We start from the raw sequence: 22,963 nt of genomic DNA on the forward strand, positions 1-22,963 counted from the left end.
TCATGTAAATATTTCTGCTATACTAACAAGAGCATTTGTATAAAAAACTGTATTTTTTATGTGTTTTCTTTCTTTTTTTAGCTCCCATTGTATTTCGCTCTGTACTGCATATTGTTCCTGTCGCATTCACCTGGAACTGATTATTTTGTTTGGGTCTTTGATTTTTGTGTTGGTATTCCCAGTTTGTTGTTGTTGTTTTGTCGTTTTGTCTGGTCCTGTCTTCTGTATGTTTGCTTATAAGAAAAATTAATAAATACAGTATATAAAAAAAAAAGAAAGGGGGGAGGGGTGAAATATATACCACAAAGCTATAGGGGGGCTCCAGGAGCTCCGAACTACCAAGTATGCTTTTAACGTGACCAGCTTCTGGCTGCAACTTATGCTGGGCTTACACTAAAAGATTTTCACAGTCCCAGACTAGAAACTAAAAGTCTTTAGTACATCTAGGAGTTTTACTGGCTCCTGTCATCTCCATCGTTAAGTCTAAGGTAGTAATCTGCACTGTTTCATATCAGTCTTTTCTTAGTCTTGGGTTTGCGATCATATCAAACATGTTTGATATGATCACAAGTCGCAGTGACGTAACACAATCAACAACTGAGTGGGGGAAAGGTCCCGGTTCCAGACCGGGCAGTAATACCACATCCACAGGAAAAAGTAACATCACAATAATGCTGGTAAGCTCAGTTCTAAATAACAAATATAGCGATGTAATATATTTATGGCCACAAGTGGGATTTTTGGGGGCGTTGTTCTTAGTAAAGAGAACAGTAAGGAGACCCGGTTACAATTTATAAATAAATCTATACATGAATAAGTAATAAATAATCGATGATTAATGAATGATTAACTAAACGAAAGTTGATAGAGCTAATAAATATAATTATTCAATGAAACAAATTATAATTAAATGGGATATAAATGTATATCATGAATTAATTTCAAAATTTTCCTTTCCTTTATTCTTCCTTATATGTTTTTTTTACTGTAAAATAATCAACTCTTCATGTCAGAAAAACAGAAACCCTTTTTCAGCTTTGTGAGGGGGCATTTTGTGGCGTCTTCTCTTCTTTTTGTTGTCTTTTTTTTTCAACACAAACCACCGCACACACTAGAGCAGCTGGAGCCAAAAGCCAAAAGTTTTTACCAAGATCATGATGGGGAAAAATTGCATCGTAGGAAAAAAAACATGCAATTTAAAACAACAAACAATAATCTAGTTGTAGTCTTAGTAAATAGTTACCCTGCAAGATTCACAGTCTGTCTAAAATCTCAGTGTGAGACTAGGCTGGGACTAAAAAATCTAAACACTTGTCTTTAGATGTGAGCAGGTGAGCTGATAGTTTTCCAGGAGTCTTTTCCAAATCTTTTCAGTCTTCTGATGTATAGGTAGCATTAGGCTCATAAATGGTGATGCTATTTAGCTAGCTAACTCTGTCCTTTCATTCTGGTGTTTTTATGGATCCCACTGCATTTCCTAAAAAAGACCCGCCCTGCGACTCTACGCTTGTTTCAGGGTGATGCATTAAGTTCCTGTGACTTCATGTTTTCGGAAACGGAACAAAGAACTGATTGTAACTTTAGTGTGTATATAGACTGTATATAAATAATGGACGTAGTCACCGTGACGTCACCCATTGGTTTGTGGACTGCCCGTACGCATCGAGCTCAGCTATATATTCGTCGCCATCTTGTTTTCGATACGGGGAGCAGACCGTATTTGGACTGTGGAGGAGCGAGAGGGATCTGATCACTGACTACTCGCCTCTCTACACCAGCAACCCGACTGAGAGAAGCCGCTGCTAATTCATGTTAGCATTAACTGGAGCATTAACTGACTTTTGGCGAGCAAAAAACAAAAACAAAATGTATGATAATGTAGAGTAAATAATGTGGTGAGAGTTAAGCTAGTATCTCTTTATGAGGGTCTCTAGAGGGACTATGTAGCTATTTGTATGACAAAGTGTGATTAAATAATGTAACCCTGAGTGATCTATATGATGTTATATGTATAATCAATATGCTGCAGAGATTTAACTGAAAGGTGGAGAAGTACTGGAAGAGAGGAGAAGTAGAATAAGGCCTAGATAAGAATGTTAAGTTTGTGCCAGAAAAACACCTGTGATCTTTCGCCAGAGATGTTGTTTTAAGTGCTGGTCCTAGAGAAGCTGATTAGAAGCAAGGTTACCCAGCTGGGCAAGAAGCAGCGTTTACAAGGGCTAAATACAGTAGCATACTCTGAGTGAGAAATGAAAAATGGAAAAGCTCTGTGTATAGCAGACAGATGAGTGAGAAGTAAGAATATGGAAAAACTCTGTGGGAACTAACGGATCATTTTAAATCATAGTAAATAAAGCATAGAAAGGCCCTATGAGAACCAATGCGGGATTTTAAATCATGGTAATAGTTTCAACCCCTAAACATATTGATGTCTCTCTGCCAGGGGATGAGGTAATGCCACCTGCACCTAGGGGGGGCGGATTTGGAGCAGCCCCTAGGAGGAGAAATCTAAAGAATTAACAAATTTTATTGGAGGAAAGGTCATAATAAATATTAATGATGGGATGGACAGATGTGTGTGATTTCTCTATAATAACTCATGTAAGTGTCATTCGAGTTAGAGAGCTTATGGACTGCACCTTGTGTGTATTATATTTGTTCTCTCCACTTTTTATCGATAATAAAGTGTGTCACAAGATCTTGGACTCCTGCTTGAAGATTTTTGAGACTTGTTAGAGAGTTTTTTTGGAGCTGTTTTCCAACGGGGCTTTTGATTTATTGTTAAAGATAAGAGAAGTAATTTTTTCCAATTGGACTCCTTTAAAAACTAATTTATGAGCTATTTGACCTACAACTTGGACCAATAAATTACACGACATTTTGGCGAGCTAGCCAGGAGGGAAAAGGATCCGGGAGGCATCCGTCACCAGCGGCGTCATCTCATCCTGTCATCAGAACCACGGGCCCACTAAAAATCAAGGTAAGCAGAACGTTGTCTCTGCAAATTTGATCAAAGTGGTGTCTGAGTGACAGGTGAGATCCGCCCAGGTGAAGAACTGCTTTCTAAACTGTGATCCTTCCCTCTTGAACCTAATCTAATTTGAATTAATTAACCCAAGTTAACCATTGCAGGAGATAACTGAGATTTTGTGACAAACCATGTTGTCTGTCTAAACTAACTGTGTGTGCTGTCTATTTTACGTTTGTCCAAATCTGTCTGCATGTCTCAGCAAAACCATGGCGCGGAGAGCGTGAATGACTGTGATCAGATACTGTTTAATGTTTGCATTGTAATCTGGTTGCTGGCAGCAGCCGCGTTTGGCGGAGGTCTAATTTGGCAGGTGCTGAGACAGTGATAGTTGAATAGATAAGAAGTAGTAAGTCATAAAAAAAGAGAGAGCTGTGTAAGTGAGTGATTGAAGTTCTTAATGTTGAGTTTTAATTAAAATGTAAATGTCTAAATAGTTGACTTAAGAACACCTTTTTTTAAAGAAAAAAAAGGGTCTGACGGAGAGCACTAGATACTGTTGTTAATGTTAGGGAAGTGTATTTAATAACGTACTTGTGCTAAAAGAGGTTGAAAAGAATAGAGTGAGAAAGGGAAAGAATTTTGATAGAAGTATAAGGAGTCAAGGCAGGCAAGACTGTTGGTGTTTTATGTTATGAGGAATAAGAAAAGACGTCTCACTACCCAGCGGAGGTAGCTAAATGATTTGAGGAACAAATCATTTAAGGCATGCGACTGTCCAGCGGAGGCAGCTACCGTCAGAGTGTACGGTATACCTAGGCGCCCCACTTTGTTTACAGTAGGGGCAGTAATTAAGAAATGTATAATAGTGGCAGCAAGCCCAACTAAGTTGTTCTCCTTGCTCTTTTGTAGTTTAGTAATGTGTATATAGACGCTGTTTGAGTGTATATAAACGCTGGTGTAAGTTAATAGCGAGCCTGCTGGAGCCGGCTGGCTGAGAGGGCGAGAGAGGAAAAAGAGAGAGCAGAGAGATAAGACACACACACACACACACACACAGGGGAGAGATAAAAACGGCACACACACACACATCCACATCCACCTTAACAACAGACTGCTTAAAATACGCACACACATTTGTATAAATCTGACTTTTTCGTTTGAAGGAGCAGAAAGGATTGAAAATTTACAGCCCATAACGCGTCAGTTGTTACGGAGCAAATAACCTTAGGAATTCTAACTATTCTGAGCTTCATAAATAGGCTCTTAGTGGAGTTATTTGGAGAGTAGTTGAGAGTTCAAGTGAAAATTATATATAAATAAATTTAAATATAAATATACACATATAAATAAATAGAAATAAATAGGCTCTTAGTGGAGTTATTTGGAGAGTAGTTGAGAGTTGAAGTGAAAATTATATATAAATAAATTTAAATATAAATATATATATATAAATAAATAGAAATGAATAGGTTAAAGAAGGAAAAATACACAATAGTACAGTAAGAAGGTATAAAATAACCCAAAATAGTGAAATAAGGAGGAGTAAGAGAATATATGGCCAAAGATCGAATGAGTAGTGAGAGTGAAGATGAAAATTAACCCCTGAACATATTACTACTGAGGGAGACATTGAAACCCATGGTATCAGAACTCATTTATTGTTGGAACGGTCATAAATTGACGTATACGGCATAGAGCACTGGCAGACAGAACAGAAGATCTGTCAAAAGTTGTGACACCTCACTCGAATTCTTAATTTAACCCAAACCAAAAAGGAATTTCCTGCAGTGTCGTGGGAAGGAATAATACGTAGAATCTGGGCCCCACCCTAGCCACAATATTAGAGAGTTTGTGCCAAAATCCCCTAATTAAAGGCACCCTCCCGTTGCGCCCGTCGCTGGGCATTCCTGACGATTTAACCATCGCAGGAGTATACAGGAAAGTTTGAATACATAGTGAAAACCCGAGCCAAGGACAGTACTGAGAATTTGCTTTACAACTCCCCCCAATGGTGGAAAAAAGTTGGGATAACTGTTAGCAAAATAATAGTTCATATCAGAACCAGAGAAGAGGGACAGCCGGAACTTACTAGGCAGGATACGGGAGCTAAACAAGAGATCATGGGCGCTAAAATGATAAAAAGCGGAGGATTGTTAACCCCAGTAGAACTAGTAATAAGACAACACCCGGATTATGCCAAACAGATCCAAAAGTGCATGAAGAGGTGGAACAGACGTACAAATGGCAGACTGTGCTGGCCCACTAACGGGACGTTCGAAGCAGCATGCTGTAGAGAGGTGGAGGCCAACATCAAGCACTATAAGGCCAAGGACACAAGTAACAGCAGAGAAGGGAAACGGGCCAGAGAAAGAGAGGTGCTCAGCTGGTTCAGAGAAACAGCCAGACAACATGTGATGGACGTCAAACAGATGCCAGCCATGAAGGATAAAGAGGAGACGAAACAACAGACCACGCCTGCAGCACCTGGGGAGATGACTCAGCCTCCACCATATGCGCCCCCTACTGTTCAGCCCATGATCCCACCTGTGGCTCTCACCACTGCTCAGTCTCCTACAGCTCCCCCTGCTGGCCCATCCGGGACAGGACAATATCCACTAAGGGCACAGGGAGATACCACTGAAGGACAAATGATGGGAAAATTCACAATTAACTGGAACACACAACCAAATGAAGAAGTATCTGGAGAAGAGGATAAAAAGAGCATGACCTCCAGTGACATTGTCCGAGATAAGGTGAGAAGATCTGGCAACAAGGCACACCACACTGAAGCTGAGCCTGACACAGTGTGCTCCAGTGATGACTCTTCTGACACAGAAAGCAGCAGCTCCGAGGGAAGAAGAAATAAAAGAGATTATCAGGCACGTTTTTCCCGTACTAGCCACAACAAAAAAGAACCTGGCAGTGATCAGAAAATACGCCCATCAACCTCTTGGGACGAGACATTTTGTGCCCGCTGAAAGCGACAATCATCTGCACAGACAAAGGCCTGAAACTGGACTTCATAAAAGAAAAAACATCTGGAATGATGGTGATGCAGCGTGCTAAAGAAATCAGCAAACGACAGCAGGTCCAGCCTACAGTGTATTGGCTCCAACTACAAAATCCATCACACCTTGAAGAAAAATGGCAGAAGTGGAGGATGTTTGTTTAGAAACAGCTGCCTCCAGCATAGGAGCCACGATTGCCGTTGCACTACACAATGATGTTTGATGACAAACAACAACATCAAGATTACAGAACCTGTTGGACAGACTTGCTGTGTCAAAAAGCTCCTGTGCACATAGCTTGTGAAAACATATACATTGGACCACAAGGAGCGGCGGCAGCCGTTAACCTGAATGTGTGTGGGCGTGACTTAAGAGACTGGTTTGCTGTGCCTAATTCTGCCCCACATGTTACACTCATGACAACCAAAGGCTATGAGTCACACGATCTGGGACCAATGGTGAAGGCAGCGCAGCAAATACAGGAATGGAAATTCACAACTGACACACATGTGCAGACATCCCTTAATGGACAGTTCATGAAGATATCTGTGCGCACCTATGAAGAAGTACAACCTGTTCAGGTGCTGCTCAGTGAAAGGCCGCCTACTCAAATGCCACTTTCAGAAAAACATAATGAACTGTTGGGTAACATACCATCCGGGTTGTGGTCAAAACATAAAACAGATGTAGGATTAGTAAAATCTGCACAACCAGTAAAAATAAAAATAAAACAGGATGTTATCCTACCGTACAGGAAACAATATCCTCTGAAACCACATCAAGTAACAGGGATAGAAACAACAATCAAGGGCCTGGTAGCAGCAGGTGTGTTAAAACCAACCAAAAGTCCCTGTAACACTCCTATCTTTCCTATAAAGAAACCAAGCTCAGATGACTACAGACTGGTGCATGATTTACGCGCCATCAATGCAGTAGTGGGTGCAGAGATACCTATAGTACCAGATTCACACACATTACTTTCAAATATCCCTCATGACGCCTGCTGGTACACAGTCATTGATCTATGCTCAGCATTTTTCAGTGTGCCATTACATCCCGCATCACAGTTTCTGTTTGCATTCACATTCAAAGGACAACAATACACATACACACGCCTCCCACAGGGATATGTCGAGAGCCCATCGATTTTTAACAAAGTATTGTCAGATGATTTACAACACGTAAATGTCACTAGCATCGTTTTGCAGTATGTTGATGACTTGTTAGTTTGTAGCACATCTCAGGCGCAGTGTGAGCATGACTCAGTCCTGGTCCTGCAGGCTTTAGCAAAGGGGGGACACAAAGTAAGTAAGGACAAATTACAATTTTGTCAGCCACAAGTTGAATATCTGGGCAGGCAACTGTGTGGCAGCAAGCGTGCTATTGCACCCTCCCAGATCGAAGCAGTGACAAAAGCCCCTAAACCACAAACGGTGGGGCAAATGCTCTCCTTTCTGGGGATGGCGGGGTTTAGCCGCCCGTGGATCTGCGACTACGCTATTAAAACAGCCCCGTTAAGAGGTTTGATACGAGCCGCGGGTCAGATGGACGGCTCAGCTACGCTACAGTGGCACCCTGAGGCAGAGGGAGCTTTTGAAGCCCTCAAAGCAGACATGCGAACAGCGCCAGCACTAGGTAATCCTAACTATGCTAATGTGTTCCATTTATATGTTGCAGAAAAAGCAGGTTATGCGTGTGCGGTTCTGATGCAGGACACTCCCAGTGGTAAGCAACCATTAGCATATTATAGCACCAAGCTGGATAACATTGAAACAGGTCTTCCTCCATGTTATCAGGGATTGGCAGCGGCAGCTTTTGCCTTTCAGAAAGCGTCAAGCATCACAATGGGACACCCGACTATTTTGTATACATCACATCAATTACATGCACTAATCACAAGTCCCAGATTTGTTTTGACACAGGCTCGACGGACAGGCTATGAGGTAATCCTTGCTGCCCCAGAGCTTACAGTACAAAGATGCACCACAATCAATCCTGCCACCCGGATGGTGACTCCTGTAGACGGGACACCACATGACTGTCTCCAGACAACAAATGAGTTCATGAAACCACGTAAAGATCTAGATAATCAACCAATAACTGCTGAAATAACTCTGTTTGTGGATGGTTCCTGTTTTAGAGATGCAGTAGGAAACCACGCTGGTTACGCCATAATACAGTTGCAGTCTGACGGCTCTTTCTATGAGGTACAAGCCACTAAACTTAACCAGCCTTGTTCAGCGCAGCTCGCAGAAATCAAGGCTTTGACTGCAGCATGTCACTTGGCAGCAGGTAAGACCCTAAATGTATATACAGACTCACAATACGCCTATGGCGTGTGCCATGTTTATGGCGTCACGTGGAAGCAAAGAGGTTTTTTAAGGGCAGATGGCTCTCCAGTAACTCATGGGGAAGCTATTTCAGCTCTGCTAGAGGCCATACACCTCCCTAAAGCACTTGCTATTATCAAATGCCCGGCCCACCAAAAAACTGACTCCCTGATAGCCAAAGGCAACAATTTAGCAGATGAAGCAGCTAAACGTGTAGCTACGCCCACATGCATGGGACCACTTTTAATGGCAGAGAATCTGGAACCTATAACAAACATAACATCTCTTAAAGAAGCACAGGAAAGAGCCGGTCCGTGGTCACATCAAATATGGATCAAAAGAGGCGCAATTAAAATCCAAAATAATCCAGACCCACATAAAAATGGCCTCTGGCTCAGTGCGCAGGGTCATTTTGTCCTCCCACCGGCATTGGTACCAATTGCCATTCAGGAAGTGCATGGTCAAGACCATGTCGCTAGGGGGGAGATATTGAGACGACTGCAAGCAGTCTGGTGGTCACCAATGTTGGCACACAGAGTTGATAGATGGATAAATGCATGCACGGTATGTAACACGAATAATGTCAGGAGGGCGTTCACGACGCCGTTAGCACATGTTCCGGTGCGTGAAGGGCCATTTCACCATATAAAAATGGATTACATAGATATGATAGACAGAAAGAATGGTTACAGGTACATTCTTGTGGTTGTAGCCAGGTTTACCAAGTGGGTGGAAGCAGTTCCAACAAAAGGTCCAGATGCGAGGTCAGCAGCTAAGTTTCTGTGTAAAGAAGTTTTTCCACGGTTTGGAATACCAGATGTAATGAGCTCTGACAATGGTCCGCATTTTACAGCTAATGTGATGAAAATTGCCATGAAAATGTTAGGAATTAAGCAGAAATATGGCTGTGTGTATCACCCTCAGTCACAGGGACAAGTAGAACGAGCTAATGGAGTTTTGAAGAGCAAAATCACAAAAATTATGGCTGACAGTGACCATAAGCTAAGCTGGGTGGAGGCATTGCCACTTGCTTTGATGAGCATGAGAACACAGTGTAACAGACTAACCCACCTAACACCGCATGAAGCACTAACAGGGAGACCGATGCTGGTCCCCTTTTACAGAGGACCCTATGAGGGGCCTCCGCTTGAACAATATAAACATCTAACGCAAATATACAAGGCTATCTTCCAACAGGTCAAAACTGTGATAGAGGCTAAGGCCACACAGTTCCCACCACTTCCCTCAGCAGGCGTGGCTCCCAGGTGACCCTTCTGAGCAATGGATGTCTCGGAGGCACGACCCGTCTCCTGCGCAGGGACCGAGCATGCTGCAGGTGCTGTTGGAACAACCCGCACCACCAAAACCAGGGCCAGGGAATCAGCAGGTGAGACCATCCAAGTCTACTGCCAAAACTCCTCGGCACATGCAGCAGCCAGTGGCCCAGAAGTCTCTACAGCGCCAGTGGGAGGAGCAGATGATGATTGGAGAAGGAAGGCCGGCGACTGAGGATACTGACGAATCCACCTCATCGGACGAGGAGGAGAAGGAGGCCAACTACGCCCTACTGCAGCCAGGGGGAGGAGCAGAGGCATTGGCAAAAATGACCATGGCGGCATTCTACAGGTACCTGAAGGGCCGTACCCCTGAAGAGGTTGCCAACCTCCGGAAGGAAAGGGCCAGAATCAAGGCCCGGATCAACTGGGCAGCAAAGCGTGACCGCCTCGAAGCGGCTGCAGCACAGAAGAGAGTGTGGGCTAGCACCAGGAAGACGCTGGAGAGAGCATGGGCTGTTGAAAGAGAGGCAATGAAACAGGAGTGGGCCAGCGAGCGGGAGAGATTGCTGGCCAGATGGAGGCACGAGATGGAAATCCGGGTTGACAAACAAACCCAGGTGAGGCGCCTCCTACGTGAGCTGGAAATCTACAGACGCCACACTCGGGAACTCTCCCCTAATGCGCCATGTCGTGTGGCACTAACACGGGCATTGGCTGATATGATCGCCGACGAAGACAATCTGCCCACTCACCGCAGCCCAGCACCCTCTCCTCGAAGCCCATCACCCTCATATTCACCCACCACTCCTATCCGCTTACCCAGCCCTGATGAGGGACCCGGGGTCCCTATCCTCTACATCTGAGACCTTCCCGGACCTGAGGAACGCTGAGAACCCCATCACCAGGCATCACATGTAACCTCTCCCTGGTGGTGGCATTCCACTGTGCGTCTGGCACATGGAGCAAAAGATCTTCATCTCAGCAGATTTAATTTCTTTTTACCATGGTATAATCATGTTTACTTTATATGACTCAAAATGTGTGATGTATTGTAGCTCCCTTTTGGAGATTTCATAGTAAAGGTTTAATTGTCACACTACATTTGATAAAGTTAGTCAAACACTAGTAAAGGTTTAATTGTCACACTACATTTGATAAAGTTAGTCAAACACTAGTAAAGGTTTAATTGTCACACTACATTTGATAAAGTTAGTCAAACACTGGTAAAGGTTTTGATTGTCACATTACATTTATCTACTGTATCACCGCACTAAGATTTGTGTGAATATATACTGGACCAGTGTGCTGGAATTATATATCCTGTGTGACCTCATATATATATACTACTGTAACGCTAAAACGCTTGGGAAACGAGTTTAAGGCTTGCACCTAGTCCTTGTGAGAGCTGGCATAACTCCCACTTAAGCTGTAAAAATGGATCCTTGTCAATAGTGATAAAGTGAACCTAGTAGGGTGGCTACGGCCATCTTTAGACGGCGACATTACTGAGATGTGACTAATTAAGTCACATAGGGGGGATAATGTAGAGTAAATAATGTGGTGAGAGTTAAGCTAGTATCTCTTTATGAGGGTCTCTAGAGGGACTATGTAGCTATTTGTATGACAAAGTGTGATTAAATAATGTAACCCTGAGTGATCTATATGATGTTATATGTATAATCAATATGCTGCAGAGATTTAACTGAAAGGTGGAGAAGTACTGGAAGAGAGGAGAAGTAGAATAAGGCCTAGATAAGAATGTTAAGTTTGTGCCAGAAAAACACCTGTGATCTTTCGCCAGAGATGTTGTTTTAAGTGCTGGTCCTAGAGAAGCTGATTAGAAGCAAGGTTACCCAGCTGGGCAAGAAGCAGCGTTTACAAGGGCTAAATACAGTAGCATACTCTGAGTGAGAAATGAAAAATGGAAAAGCTCTGTGTATAGCAGACAGATGAGTGAGAAGTAAGAATATGGAAAAACTCTGTGGGAACTAACGGATCATTTTAAATCATAGTAAATAAAGCATAGAAAGGCCCTATGAGAACCAATGCGGGATTTTAAATCATGGTAATAGTTTCAACCCCTAAACATATTGATGTCTCTCTGCCAGGGGATGAGGTAATGCCACCTGCACCTAGGGGGGGCGGATTTGGAGCAGCCCCTAGGAGGAGAAATCTAAAGAATTAACAAATTTTATTGGAGGAAAGGTCATAATAAATATTAATGATGGGATGGACAGATGTGTGTGATTTCTCTATAATAACTCATGTAAGTGTCATTCGAGTTAGAGAGCTTATGGACTGCACCTTGTGTGTATTATATTTGTTCTCTCCACTTTTTATCGATAATAAAGTGTGTCACAAGATCTTGGACTCCTGCTTGAAGATTTTTGAGACTTGTTAGAGAGTTTTTTTGGAGCTGTTTTCCAACGGGGCTTTTGATTTATTGTTAAAGATAAGAGAAGTAATTTTTTCCAATTGGACTCCTTTAAAAACTAATTTATGAGCTATTTGACCTACAACTTGGACCAATAAATTACACGACATTACTTACCTAAGAAAACTGAACAGCGACTCCTTTGAGCGTCTGTTAGTCCAACCAAACGCTGAACAAGACATTTTTACTGAACAAAACGTTCAAATAAGCTGTCATTAAGTGAAAATACAGTGAAAGGGTCAAAGTTATAAGACCAAATCGGTAAACGCCCTTTTTTCTATCTATATAACATTATATATAACTTTATTGTCACTTTGCCGTGGATATGCATTGTTCTGCTTCTGCCCTGATGACGGCTCACCTTGTTAATGACCTGTCAATCAAAGGTAGTCACGCCCCAAATTATACGATTCTTTATCTCCGTTTTTAGCTTTAACAGTCATTTACCACATTAACAATGTCTCAACTGTATGTCTAATATTTAGATTTTTTTTTAAAAAGTGCTTTTCTTTAAAAAAACGTAATTACTAAGTGGCCCCAAACTTTTGAGCGGTAGTGTAGCTCGTTGAGGTAACAAGTTAAATTTTTCCCAACTTTGTTGGGAAAAATGTTCAATGTTAATAAAACTTTGTCTTTAAAAAAAAAGAATGTCTACAATTACAAACAACAACAGCAGGGGGACTAAAGGTTGTAAAAAGAGAGATCAGGACCAAACAAGCACAAGTCAAACTGATTATACAATAAATATATTTCTGTCTGTCATGACATCCTGTATCTTCTCTTCCTGTGACTGACCTCTTGTTCCTGAGCTGCCGTCTGACAATCTCTGCACCAGATCATTCCTTCTGATCGTCTTTAAAACCTTTGTGGTCACTTCCACAGCTCCGGAAAGTGTGTAGGCCTGGATCATCAGATTGACTGTCTTCCATGTCTCTGCTTTCTCCAGCTTGTTCCACTGGATGGTTGACAAGTCATTCAGGCGTTCATCTTTCAGGGACAACTTGAAATCCTTGAAGTCCTCTTCTCCGAGATCGTCCAGAATGTTTCGGAGGACTTGTTTTGTCATTGTGACATCCTGGTAAAATTCATAGAATACTGTGAACCTGAAGGACAGTTATTTAACAGTTGTGTTAGTGTCTGTTTGTCTGTATTTCTGCTAAATTTTGTTGCTGACTTGTTAAACGTCCAGACATTCTTGATGCGTCTGGAGTTTTGATTAACCTTCTGGAGTCACCTGACTCCTTGATGACCTGACTGTGTAAAACCTTCACCAGCATGTTTCTTGCCGTCAGCTTCCCTCTAAAGTTCTGCCTTCGAACTCTATGAGGTCAGTTTGTGTTTATGATGATAGAACAAGTAAAACCAAAAATAAGCTGAAATATATTTAGTATAAAAATATAGAACTATGTTATCCTCATTTTACCTCTTAGATGTCAGATTTGGAACCAACATTTAGAATTTTTCATTGTGCAGGATTGTGCCCTGAAAGTTAAAAACGCGCGCGTGTGTGTGTGTGTGTGTGTGCGTGCGACCGTGCGTGTGTGTGTGTGTGTTCAAAATGTTGATCCAGCAAGTGAAAGAAATATTATGGAGATGGTGGGTGGATGAATGAATGGATGGTTGGATGGAGATGATGGATGGATGGATTGATGGATAGGTGGAGAGTGGGATGATGGGTTGGATGTGTGGATGATAGTAATATTTACTGTAACACACTGTATCATATGACTGTATATGGTGTATGGTTTACCAGAAAGTTTTAAGGTTACCTAATTTAAAATAAGTCTTCTGTCAGCAACTGACCTGAAAACAGCAGCAACCAATGTTTTTTATGTCATGTATTAACCATAAAAACCAAACATGAGGCAGGTGGGCCTCTGACCCCAATAACCGTCACTCTCTCTCTCTCTCTCTCTGTCTCTCTCTCTCTCTCTCTCATTTATATCTACAGTATATCTAATATATTTAGTGAAAAACTCAGGGATTTATGTAAAGAAGCAGAATAATTCATTAGGTCACCTTTTCTCCAATTTCCTTTAAACAAATCACATCACAGTGTGTGCTTGTGTGTCCAGGTCATTCTCTGTCCCTCAGGTTACAATAATATGAAAAAATAACATTATTACAATTTTGCACAATCATCTGCTTTGCACCTTCTCTACTTGTTGTTGTTGCTGCAGCTGTCTGACAGACACAATAATGCTCACACAATAATCATTTAAAGGAGAAAAAAAAAATACATTCCTTAAATGGCCCGATTTTAAAGGTTTTTTTTTATGGTGTTGGTAGTTTAACTAGACAAAAAATGGCAGAAAATCCCTCCACAAATGTAAAAGCGGTAAAACTAATGTAATATCTGCCTACAATGCTGTCTCCGGTACTGCACCCACCTACTTGAACACCCTGATACAGGCATACGCTACCTCACGACTGCTGCGCTCTTCCAATGAAAGGCGCCTGGCTCTGCAGCCCGGTCATCCAAGGCAATCCAAACTCCCTCTCTACCTTTAAAAACTTTGTGAAGACCCAGCTCTTCAGAGAGGACCTTCCTTTCCTAGCACCACACCACAACTCTACTCCTTAAAGAATCCTCACTAGCACTTATTGCTGCACTAATGGCTCTTATCGCACTATACCTTGATTGTTTCCCTTTTCTGTAAGTTGCTTTGGATAAAAGTGTCTGCTAAATGATTCAATGTAAATGTAAAACTACCAGCAAGCTACTGCAAAATGTAGTTCAATCAAACGTAGTTCACTCCTCCCAACTCCGGTGATCAGTGATGATAGTTTTAATGAGTTTTTAGAATGAGATTGCTAGTTTTTATTTTTTTGAAAAAAGTTTTAGTTCATTTTTGTTAGTTTTAGTTGTTTTGTGTATGGGGTATTTGTTGGGTGGGAGATTCAAAGAGGTCACAATAAAACTTTCCTTTATTTCCTTTTATTATCCATCTCAGCCCCAATATTAACTTTATGATTAACTCTAGCAGCTCTGGGTGTTTTGAATCTTTGTTGGAGTGACGCTGAACTTTCTGTCGTGTAACGTTCCTGAAGTTTCACTAACCAGCAGCTGTTTGGTCGAAGCTAAATAAATAGATTTCACTTCAATCAAAAAGGCTTATATCTGGAAAAAAGCTGACAAAGACGAAAACAACATTTTCACTCTAATTTTAGTTAGTTTTGTAACCACACAATACAGCTTCAGTTAGTTATTGTTTTTATTTCAGTTTACAAAAATGTTTTTTTCAGTTCTACTTTTCGTTATTTTGTTAGTTTTTATTAACTATAATAACCTTGATAGGTGAGGCTGATCCAAACACAGCCTGGGAAACATTTTTAACTGGTATATACAGGCAGATTAAGAAGGAGTCAAAAATGAACAAAACACACAAACACAAGTGAATTCTTCAGTTGAACAACACATATAAATGCATTAAACACTCACAGAAATATGATCTGTCTCCTGCCGAACCTCATGCAGACCGACGGCTGATGGATGAAGAGCCCCACTAGTGTTCTGTGGGTTGGGGGCAGCAGGTGTGGTCATGACCTGAGTGAGCTCTGTGAGCTGTCAGGAGGAAAATGTTTTCACTCACATGTAGTGTGTCTGTTGATCAGTGGTGGAGGAAGTATTTAGATCCCTTACTGCAGTAAAAGTACTAACACCACACTGTGACATGACTCCACTACAGTTACAACTTACTCAATTAAAATGTACAAAAACATCAAAATGTACTTAAATTATGAAAAGTTAAAGAGTGATTGATAATTACTGATGCATTTATGAAAGCAGCATTTTAATGTTGTCGAAGTATGGCTCATTTTGACTTCTTTGACTATTTCTAAACATGGATGGATGGATGGATGATGGATGGATGATGAATGGATGGATGGATGGTTGATGGATGGATGGATGGATGGATGATTGATGGATGACTGGATGATTGATTGATTGATTGATGACTGAATGATTGATTTATTGATGGATGGATGGATGGACGGATGACTGATGGATTGATGGATGACTGATGGATGGACGGATGATTGATGGATTGATGGATGATTGATGGATGGATAGATGGACAGATTGATGGATGGATGGATGGATTGGTGGATGAAGGATGGATGATGGATAGATAATGGATGGATGGATGGATGGATGGATGGAGGGAGGGAGGGATGGATGGAGGGATGGATGGATAAATGATGGATGGATGATGGATAGAGGGATGATGGATGAATGGATGGAGGGATGGATGGATGAATGGATGGATAAATAATGGATGGAGATCATGATTGATGGATGGATTGATGGATAGATAGAGGGATGATGGTTCATGGATGGATGGATGATGGACGGTGGGATGATGGATTAATGATGGATCATGATGGATGATGGATGGATGGAGGGATGGATGGATGGATGGATAAATGATGGATGGATGATGGATTATGGATTATGGATGATGGATAGAGGGATGATGGATGAATGGATGGAGGGATGGATGGATAAATAATGGACGGAGATCATGGTTGATGGATGGATTGATGGATGGATAGAGGGATGATGGTTCATGGATGGATGAATGATGGATGGTGGGATGATGGATTGGTGATGGATCATCATGGATGATGCATGGATTGATGAATGGATGGATTGATGGGTGATGGATGCTGGATGCTGGATGGAGGGATGATGGATGAAAGATGGATGGATGGAAGCTAAAACAGAAGAAAAAGTATACATACATACAAACATACATACATACATACATACATACATACATACATACATACACAAGCTAAAAACCATCTGGACGGGAGGAACCAAAGGTTTTGCTAAAAAGGAAAGTTTTTAGTCCTTTTTTAAAAGTGTCTATGGACTGTGGTGCCCTTAGGGTGTCAGGAAGGGCGTTCCACAGCCATGGGGCAGCAGCACAGAAAGCCCTGTCTCCCATGGTGCTGAGTCTTGTTCTTGGTGTGTGGAGGCGGTTTAAGTGGGTGGAGCAGAGGGAGCGTGTTGTGTTTTGTGGGGTAAGTAGTTCTTTGAGATATTAGGGGGCATTTCCGTAGATGCATTGATGAGTTAGAAGGGAAACCTTATATTCAATAAGGTGGAAACAGGGAGCCAATGAAGTGAGTGGAAGATGGGGGTGATATGTTCATATTTCCGCACTCTCATCAGGATCCAAGCTGCAGAGTTTAGGTTGTATTGAAGTCTCTGCAGACTCTTGCTAGGGATCCCGATGAGAAGTGCATTACAGTAATCTAGTCAGGAGGAGATGAAGGCATGGACCAGCTTTTCAGCATCTGGGAGGGAGGGAATGGGGCGGAGTCTGGCAATGTTCCGAAGGTGGAAAAAGGCGGTCTTACACAGGTGATTGATGTGTGACTCAAAGGTGAGTTGAGGGTCCATTTTTACCCCAAGGTTGGTAATTGAGGAGGAGGAGAGGGGAATGTTGATGTTGTGGCCAGAGAAGGTGATGCTTGTTATGAATGATGAGTTTTAAGGTTACCTTAACTTGTAGATATATTTTAAATGTGTTTAATTTGGTTTATAATTAAATTTTGACCTCTCGCGCCGAGCACAAACTGTTCTGTCAGCAACTTACCTGAAAACAGCAGCAACTGATGTTTTTTATGTCACGTTTTAACCATTAAAACCACACATGAGGCGGGGTCTCTGACCCCAATCTCTCTCTCTCTCTCTCTCTCTCTCTCTCTCTCTCTCTCCATTCTAGATATATTCAGTATATCTTTTATGTTTTTATTGACAAACTCAGGGATTTATGCAAAGAAGCATTATAATTCATTGAGTCATTCCCTTACAAGGAATCACATCACATGCATGTTTGTGTGTGTGTGTGTGTGTGTGTCTATGTTTTTATGTGTGTGTGTGCGCCACCAACACACACCAACAGCCTCATTGGCTCCCATATTAAAAACACAGGAAGATTTCTGAAAAAGGGAGATGTAACAGTTTTTTTAGATCGCTCTAACAAAGGTTTTTGATTTGATTGATGAGATTTTTTTCATTTTTCTTAAAAAAACATATGTAAACGTTCAGGAAGAACTCACGACACTCAAAGTGAAGTCGGATCAATGATAGGTATTATGGTTTTGCCAAAAATGCTTTCTGTTCGAGGCCAGAAATTCCAGTCTGTCCACCTCTGCTGTCACTGTGAGGGAACAGGTGTCAGTTAATTCTGTTGATTGCTTTGATCTTTGATGTGATTACAGTTACAGATACACACACACACACACATGCGCGTAAGCTGATAACTTAACTGATTGATAGCATATTTGAGTGATCAATTAATCCATGGCTTATTATTGGGGGAGATAAGTCCCAGTCTGTACATTCAAAACATTCATGAAAGTTCCAATGTGGAGTCATCAGTCCAACCAGGAACAACTCGGCGTTCAATTTTTCTTCTTTTTAAGGCTGACTGATGAACCAAATGACCAGTACAGTGGTCAGATAAACCCAGAGGAGCCATTGCATGGGATTTATATGCTCCCTTAATGCGATCCAGTACTGATCCAGTACTCTACTGGAAGAAAGAGAGATGTACTGGGAGAAGTGATTCAGAGACTTGGACATCGGACAGTGATTAAAAACACCCATTACAAAATTAGGAGCGTTGGGACAGATGGACTGAAGGCGCTGCACAGTTTTCAACAGAGTTGCCGTTGCGTTGTCCACATTTGCCTTACGGTGAATGTAAACAACTGTAACAAACAGTTGTGGGAATTCACTTGGCAAATAGAACGGCCTTAGAGACACAGATAAAAGCTCAATATCGGGAGTAAACACAGTTTCCCTCATGACCACAGTCTTGCACTATTAGGTGTTCACATACAGGCACACGCCCCCACCCTGAGATTTGCTGCATCACGATCCATGTGCCAGGGGTGCCCAAAACCATCGGTTTCGAGATCGCCGTCAGAATCATAGTCTTTAAGCCAGGTTTCAGTGAGGGAAATAATACAGCTGTTTTTGTACTCAGAAAGGAAGTTTGCAGACGCTCGAAGTTCGTCGATTTTATTCCTTAACGACTGAACATTGGCGAATATGACAGAGGGCAGAGGACTACGGCACAGCTGCTGTCTCCGTAGTCTCTGGCGTACTCCTCCTCTCCTTCCTCGCTTCCTCAAACAAGAAGCCCAAAATTTGTTGGAGTTGCTATTGTTCCCGTTATCCCTCCAGACTGTTGATGGAATCATAGTTCCCGGATGAAGCGCTACATCGGCGTTGGGGAACTGGAGAAGGAACTTGCGGCTGTACTTCATTCCATGAGGTTGGTCAAACTCATTCAGGGAAAACACCGCCGCAAAAAGTGCCAAAAACACGGCAAAACAATATGCCACATCCATGGTAGACAGATAACAGTGAGATCAACAGGTTAGCATTCATCCAACAGTTGGAAACAACATTAAACAGTACAAAAACAATAAAAAAACACGACTACTGCTGCTGGTCGCTACTCCTGCAGCGCTCTTCTTATCAGCAGGATCAGCCCTGCTGATAAGGAGGAGCAGGAGGAGACGGAGAGAGAGAGAGAGAGAGAGGAGGAGGGGGAGAAGCAGGAAGAGCAGGAGGAGGCAGAGGAGAGAGGAGGAGGAGGAGAAAGAAGGAGGAGGAGGAGGTACCAGTCCCATGGAGAGGAGAAATTAACCATTAAAAATCTAATGAAATTAATTAAATATTAATTCAATTTAAAAAAAAATCTGTAAAAAACAACAACAAAAACAAACTATAATTTGACACTTAATCAAGATATAATAATGTGCTTTATTATTTGAACAGTTTTTTTGTAAAACAGTAAATTCTAAAATTCAATGATAATCCTAATTATTTTTTCACATTAGAATTATAATTTGTGTTAAAGAGGTGAATGAACATCACAGAAACATGACACATACTAATGCTGCTGCCTAGTCACTTTGTTAAGACTGAATATTATTATATCATATAATCATAATTATTAAATGTTGGGGCTCATTTTAATTATTTATGTCCTGCGCAGAAGCTTAATCTGTAACAACATATCATTATTTATCAGCTAATGTATATTTTATTTCAATCATAATAAATCTAACAAATATCTATTTTTTTAAGTTGTCAAACAAAACTTCAAAATAAACTATAAATTAAAAATTGATTGAGTTTTAGCAGAATTATTCAAGTGTACTTGCATGAAATCTGGTTGTTTTAGTTGAGATTATACTCAAATATATTTTCCCAATGATATTCAAGTTCCATGTTAAGGGCCAACTTTCAATTTAGTAAATTCTCGGTTTTTCCCATAAATTCCTTTTAATTCCCACAACAAACTTAAGTGTTGACAGCTGGAGCCTTAAAGTGCTGAGAAGACAAAAATAATAATAAAAAAAATATTATATATATATATATATATATATATATATATATATATATATATATATATATGTATATATATATATATATATATATATATATATATATATATGTATATATATATATATATATATATATATGTATATATATATATATATATATATATATATATATATATATATAATATAGAAGAATCTGTCTGAAATTAATCTAAAAAACTCAGTTAAACAAGTGGGGAAAAATATATAAAAATTAAAAATACTAATTAAATAAATACTCATGAAAGGAAGACTCAGGACTAAACATAAAATAAATGATACTATGTATTTAATAAATGGTCTTTTTTATGATTTATTGTTTTATGACTGATCCACAGTGTGTGTGTGTGTGTGTGTGTGTGTGTGTGTGTGTGTGTGTGTGTGAAGCGTCAGCTGCAGCAGCTGGAAAGTCTCGTGGGAAGAACGATAAGAGAAACACACGACACCAAACACCAAGACTGCAGGTCACAGCGAGTCCTGCAACGAGTTAATCAGTGACTCGAGTGGCAACTTGACTTCCAGACGGAGAAACAAGAATCTGATGATATGAAACAGACACAGATGCATAAATAACCTTCAGAAAACAGCTGCTAGAGTCATAAATAATACTGGATATCGTGAATCCACAATTTTTATTTATTTTTTCCTTTATCCGTCCCACAATGAGGAAATATCCACAATTACAGCAGCAGAGTGGAGAGAAAAATAACAATAAATAGTAAACAAGCAGTATAAACCAGAAATATAAACAGTATTAACAGATTATTGCCTCCTTCATATTGGATCTGTCTGTAAGACTTAATGATGAGTTTGAAATAATGTATAGTAATTAATGATTATAATGTAAATTGATCCCTTTTCTCTTATTGCTGCCTTTCTTTTTTTTTTTTTGAGTGAGGTCAGTCATGAGCTACTTGAAGTCATTTTGGTTTGGATGGTGGTTTATTTTCCTATCTGTAGCGTTTGTGTTTTTGTTTTGATAAAAATCAATAAAATCTGACAGTTAATTAATGTAGTAGTGTATTTATTTGTCGTTTATTACTTTTATTCTGGGTGTTTCCTTGGATCTGTCATCAGCCTGTCCCTTTCTTCAATTATTGATTGTGATATATATATATATATATATATATATATATATATATATATATATATGATTATTTCTATATAAGCTGGTCATTTTGTGTAGAAACAAAAGATCATTCATTCAGTCATTTACAAATGATATATAATGCTCCAACTTTTGGGGGTCATTTTTACATATATGAATGAGGTGTGTGTGTGTGTGTGTGTGTGTGTGTGTGTGAGTGGTTGCTGGGCTCTCTCTCTCTCTCTCTCTCTCTCTCTCTCTCTCTCTCTCTCTCTCTCTCTCTCTCTCTCTCTCTCCCTCTGCTGCCAGTCTGCACGTGTTTATCACTGAGGTAAGACAATCTCTTATTTTTGAAAGGTTTCACCTGATAAAATCATATTGTTTTCAACGAGATGAGTAAAAAAGAACGTGTGTGTGTGTGTGTGTGTGTGTGTGTGTGTGTGTGTGTCAGCTGTTCACAGGTTTCATCATTTGGTACAATTTAAAGGACACAAACTCTTTATGCTTCACAGAGAATTATTTTTTTTCTCACCTGTTAACTTTTATAGATATCCTGTTAAAACTAGCTTCAGTCAGAATATTATAACGTCACATGTGACCAAAAACCAGCTTTGACCTGCTGTACGAATCCAGCTCAGTGAAATAATTCTTCTGTGACAGAACTGTTCTTGTTTTGTGCACAATTTAATGACAAACTATTGTAATTCTGACATGATAGTCTGTTATAACTGGACTGTGAATGTGTCGTGTACACTTTGAGGCTTCAGTGGTTCAGTGGTGATTATTAGTGAAGCTGTTTGAGCAGAAACCATAGGCAGAAACAGATGAAAAGTGTGTGCGTGTGTGTGTGTGTGTGTGTGTGTGTGTCACGCAGCGAGGCCTTTGGGGTTCACCTCAGCAGAACCAAATCTCATTGTCTTTATCTTTGTGTTGTCCGTGCAGGGACAATGGGCGGACACCCACCGCTCTAATTGGAGCTTTGTCCGCCCGTGTGTCGCCTCGTTAGAGCGCCCGGCGCCCGCAGCCCGGAACAAATCCAACGTGGCGTCCGAGTGTGTTTGTGTATCTCCAGGTTCACAAAACCTTGTACATTTTCTGAGATGCTTCTTTCACACGAAGGCAGAACTTTCCATGAGCATCAGCAGAAACAACAACATGTTCCTGCTGGAGGCCGAAGCCTCCAAGGAAACAACTCAGTCATTTAATTTAACTTCCAGGACTTTTCCTAGAATGTGAAAGTCTTACATTGCCTTTGTTCATATTTCATTTTTACATATTTTTGGTCATTTTGTGTCTATTGTGGTTATTTTGTGTCTTTTTGGTCATTTTATGTATTCTTTGGTCGTTTTGTGTCTTTTTGGTAGATTTGTGTCTTTTTTTGGTAATTTTGTGTCTTTTTTGGTCATTTTGCGTCTTTTTGATAGATTTGTGTCTTTTTTTA

At 40.6% G+C, this 22,963-nt stretch overlaps 1 protein-coding gene across 1 annotated transcript in view; it reads right to left on the reverse strand.

Annotated features, from left to right (window-relative positions):
• LOC131969544 (NACHT, LRR and PYD domains-containing protein 12-like) overlaps positions 1-15,529 on the reverse strand; it is a 29,883-nt gene extending 14,354 nt beyond the window's left edge. Inside the window, exons 1-3 of the mRNA XM_059330594.1 lie at positions 15,463-15,529; positions 12,816-13,123; positions 9,404-9,424 (exon numbers count right to left, since the gene is read on the reverse strand). Of these exons, the coding sequence (XP_059186577.1) occupies positions 9,404-9,424; positions 12,816-13,123; positions 15,463-15,494 (361 nt within the window). The 5' untranslated portion in view covers positions 15,495-15,529. The remainder of the gene's footprint in view (positions 1-9,403; positions 9,425-12,815; positions 13,124-15,462) is intronic.
• Between the last annotated feature and the right edge of the window lie 7,434 nt (positions 15,530-22,963).

This window comes from Centropristis striata, chromosome 1 (genome assembly GCF_030273125.1).
Source record: "Centropristis striata isolate RG_2023a ecotype Rhode Island chromosome 1, C.striata_1.0, whole genome shotgun sequence".
In the NCBI taxonomy this organism is placed as follows: Eukaryota; Metazoa; Chordata; class Actinopteri; order Perciformes; family Serranidae; genus Centropristis; species Centropristis striata.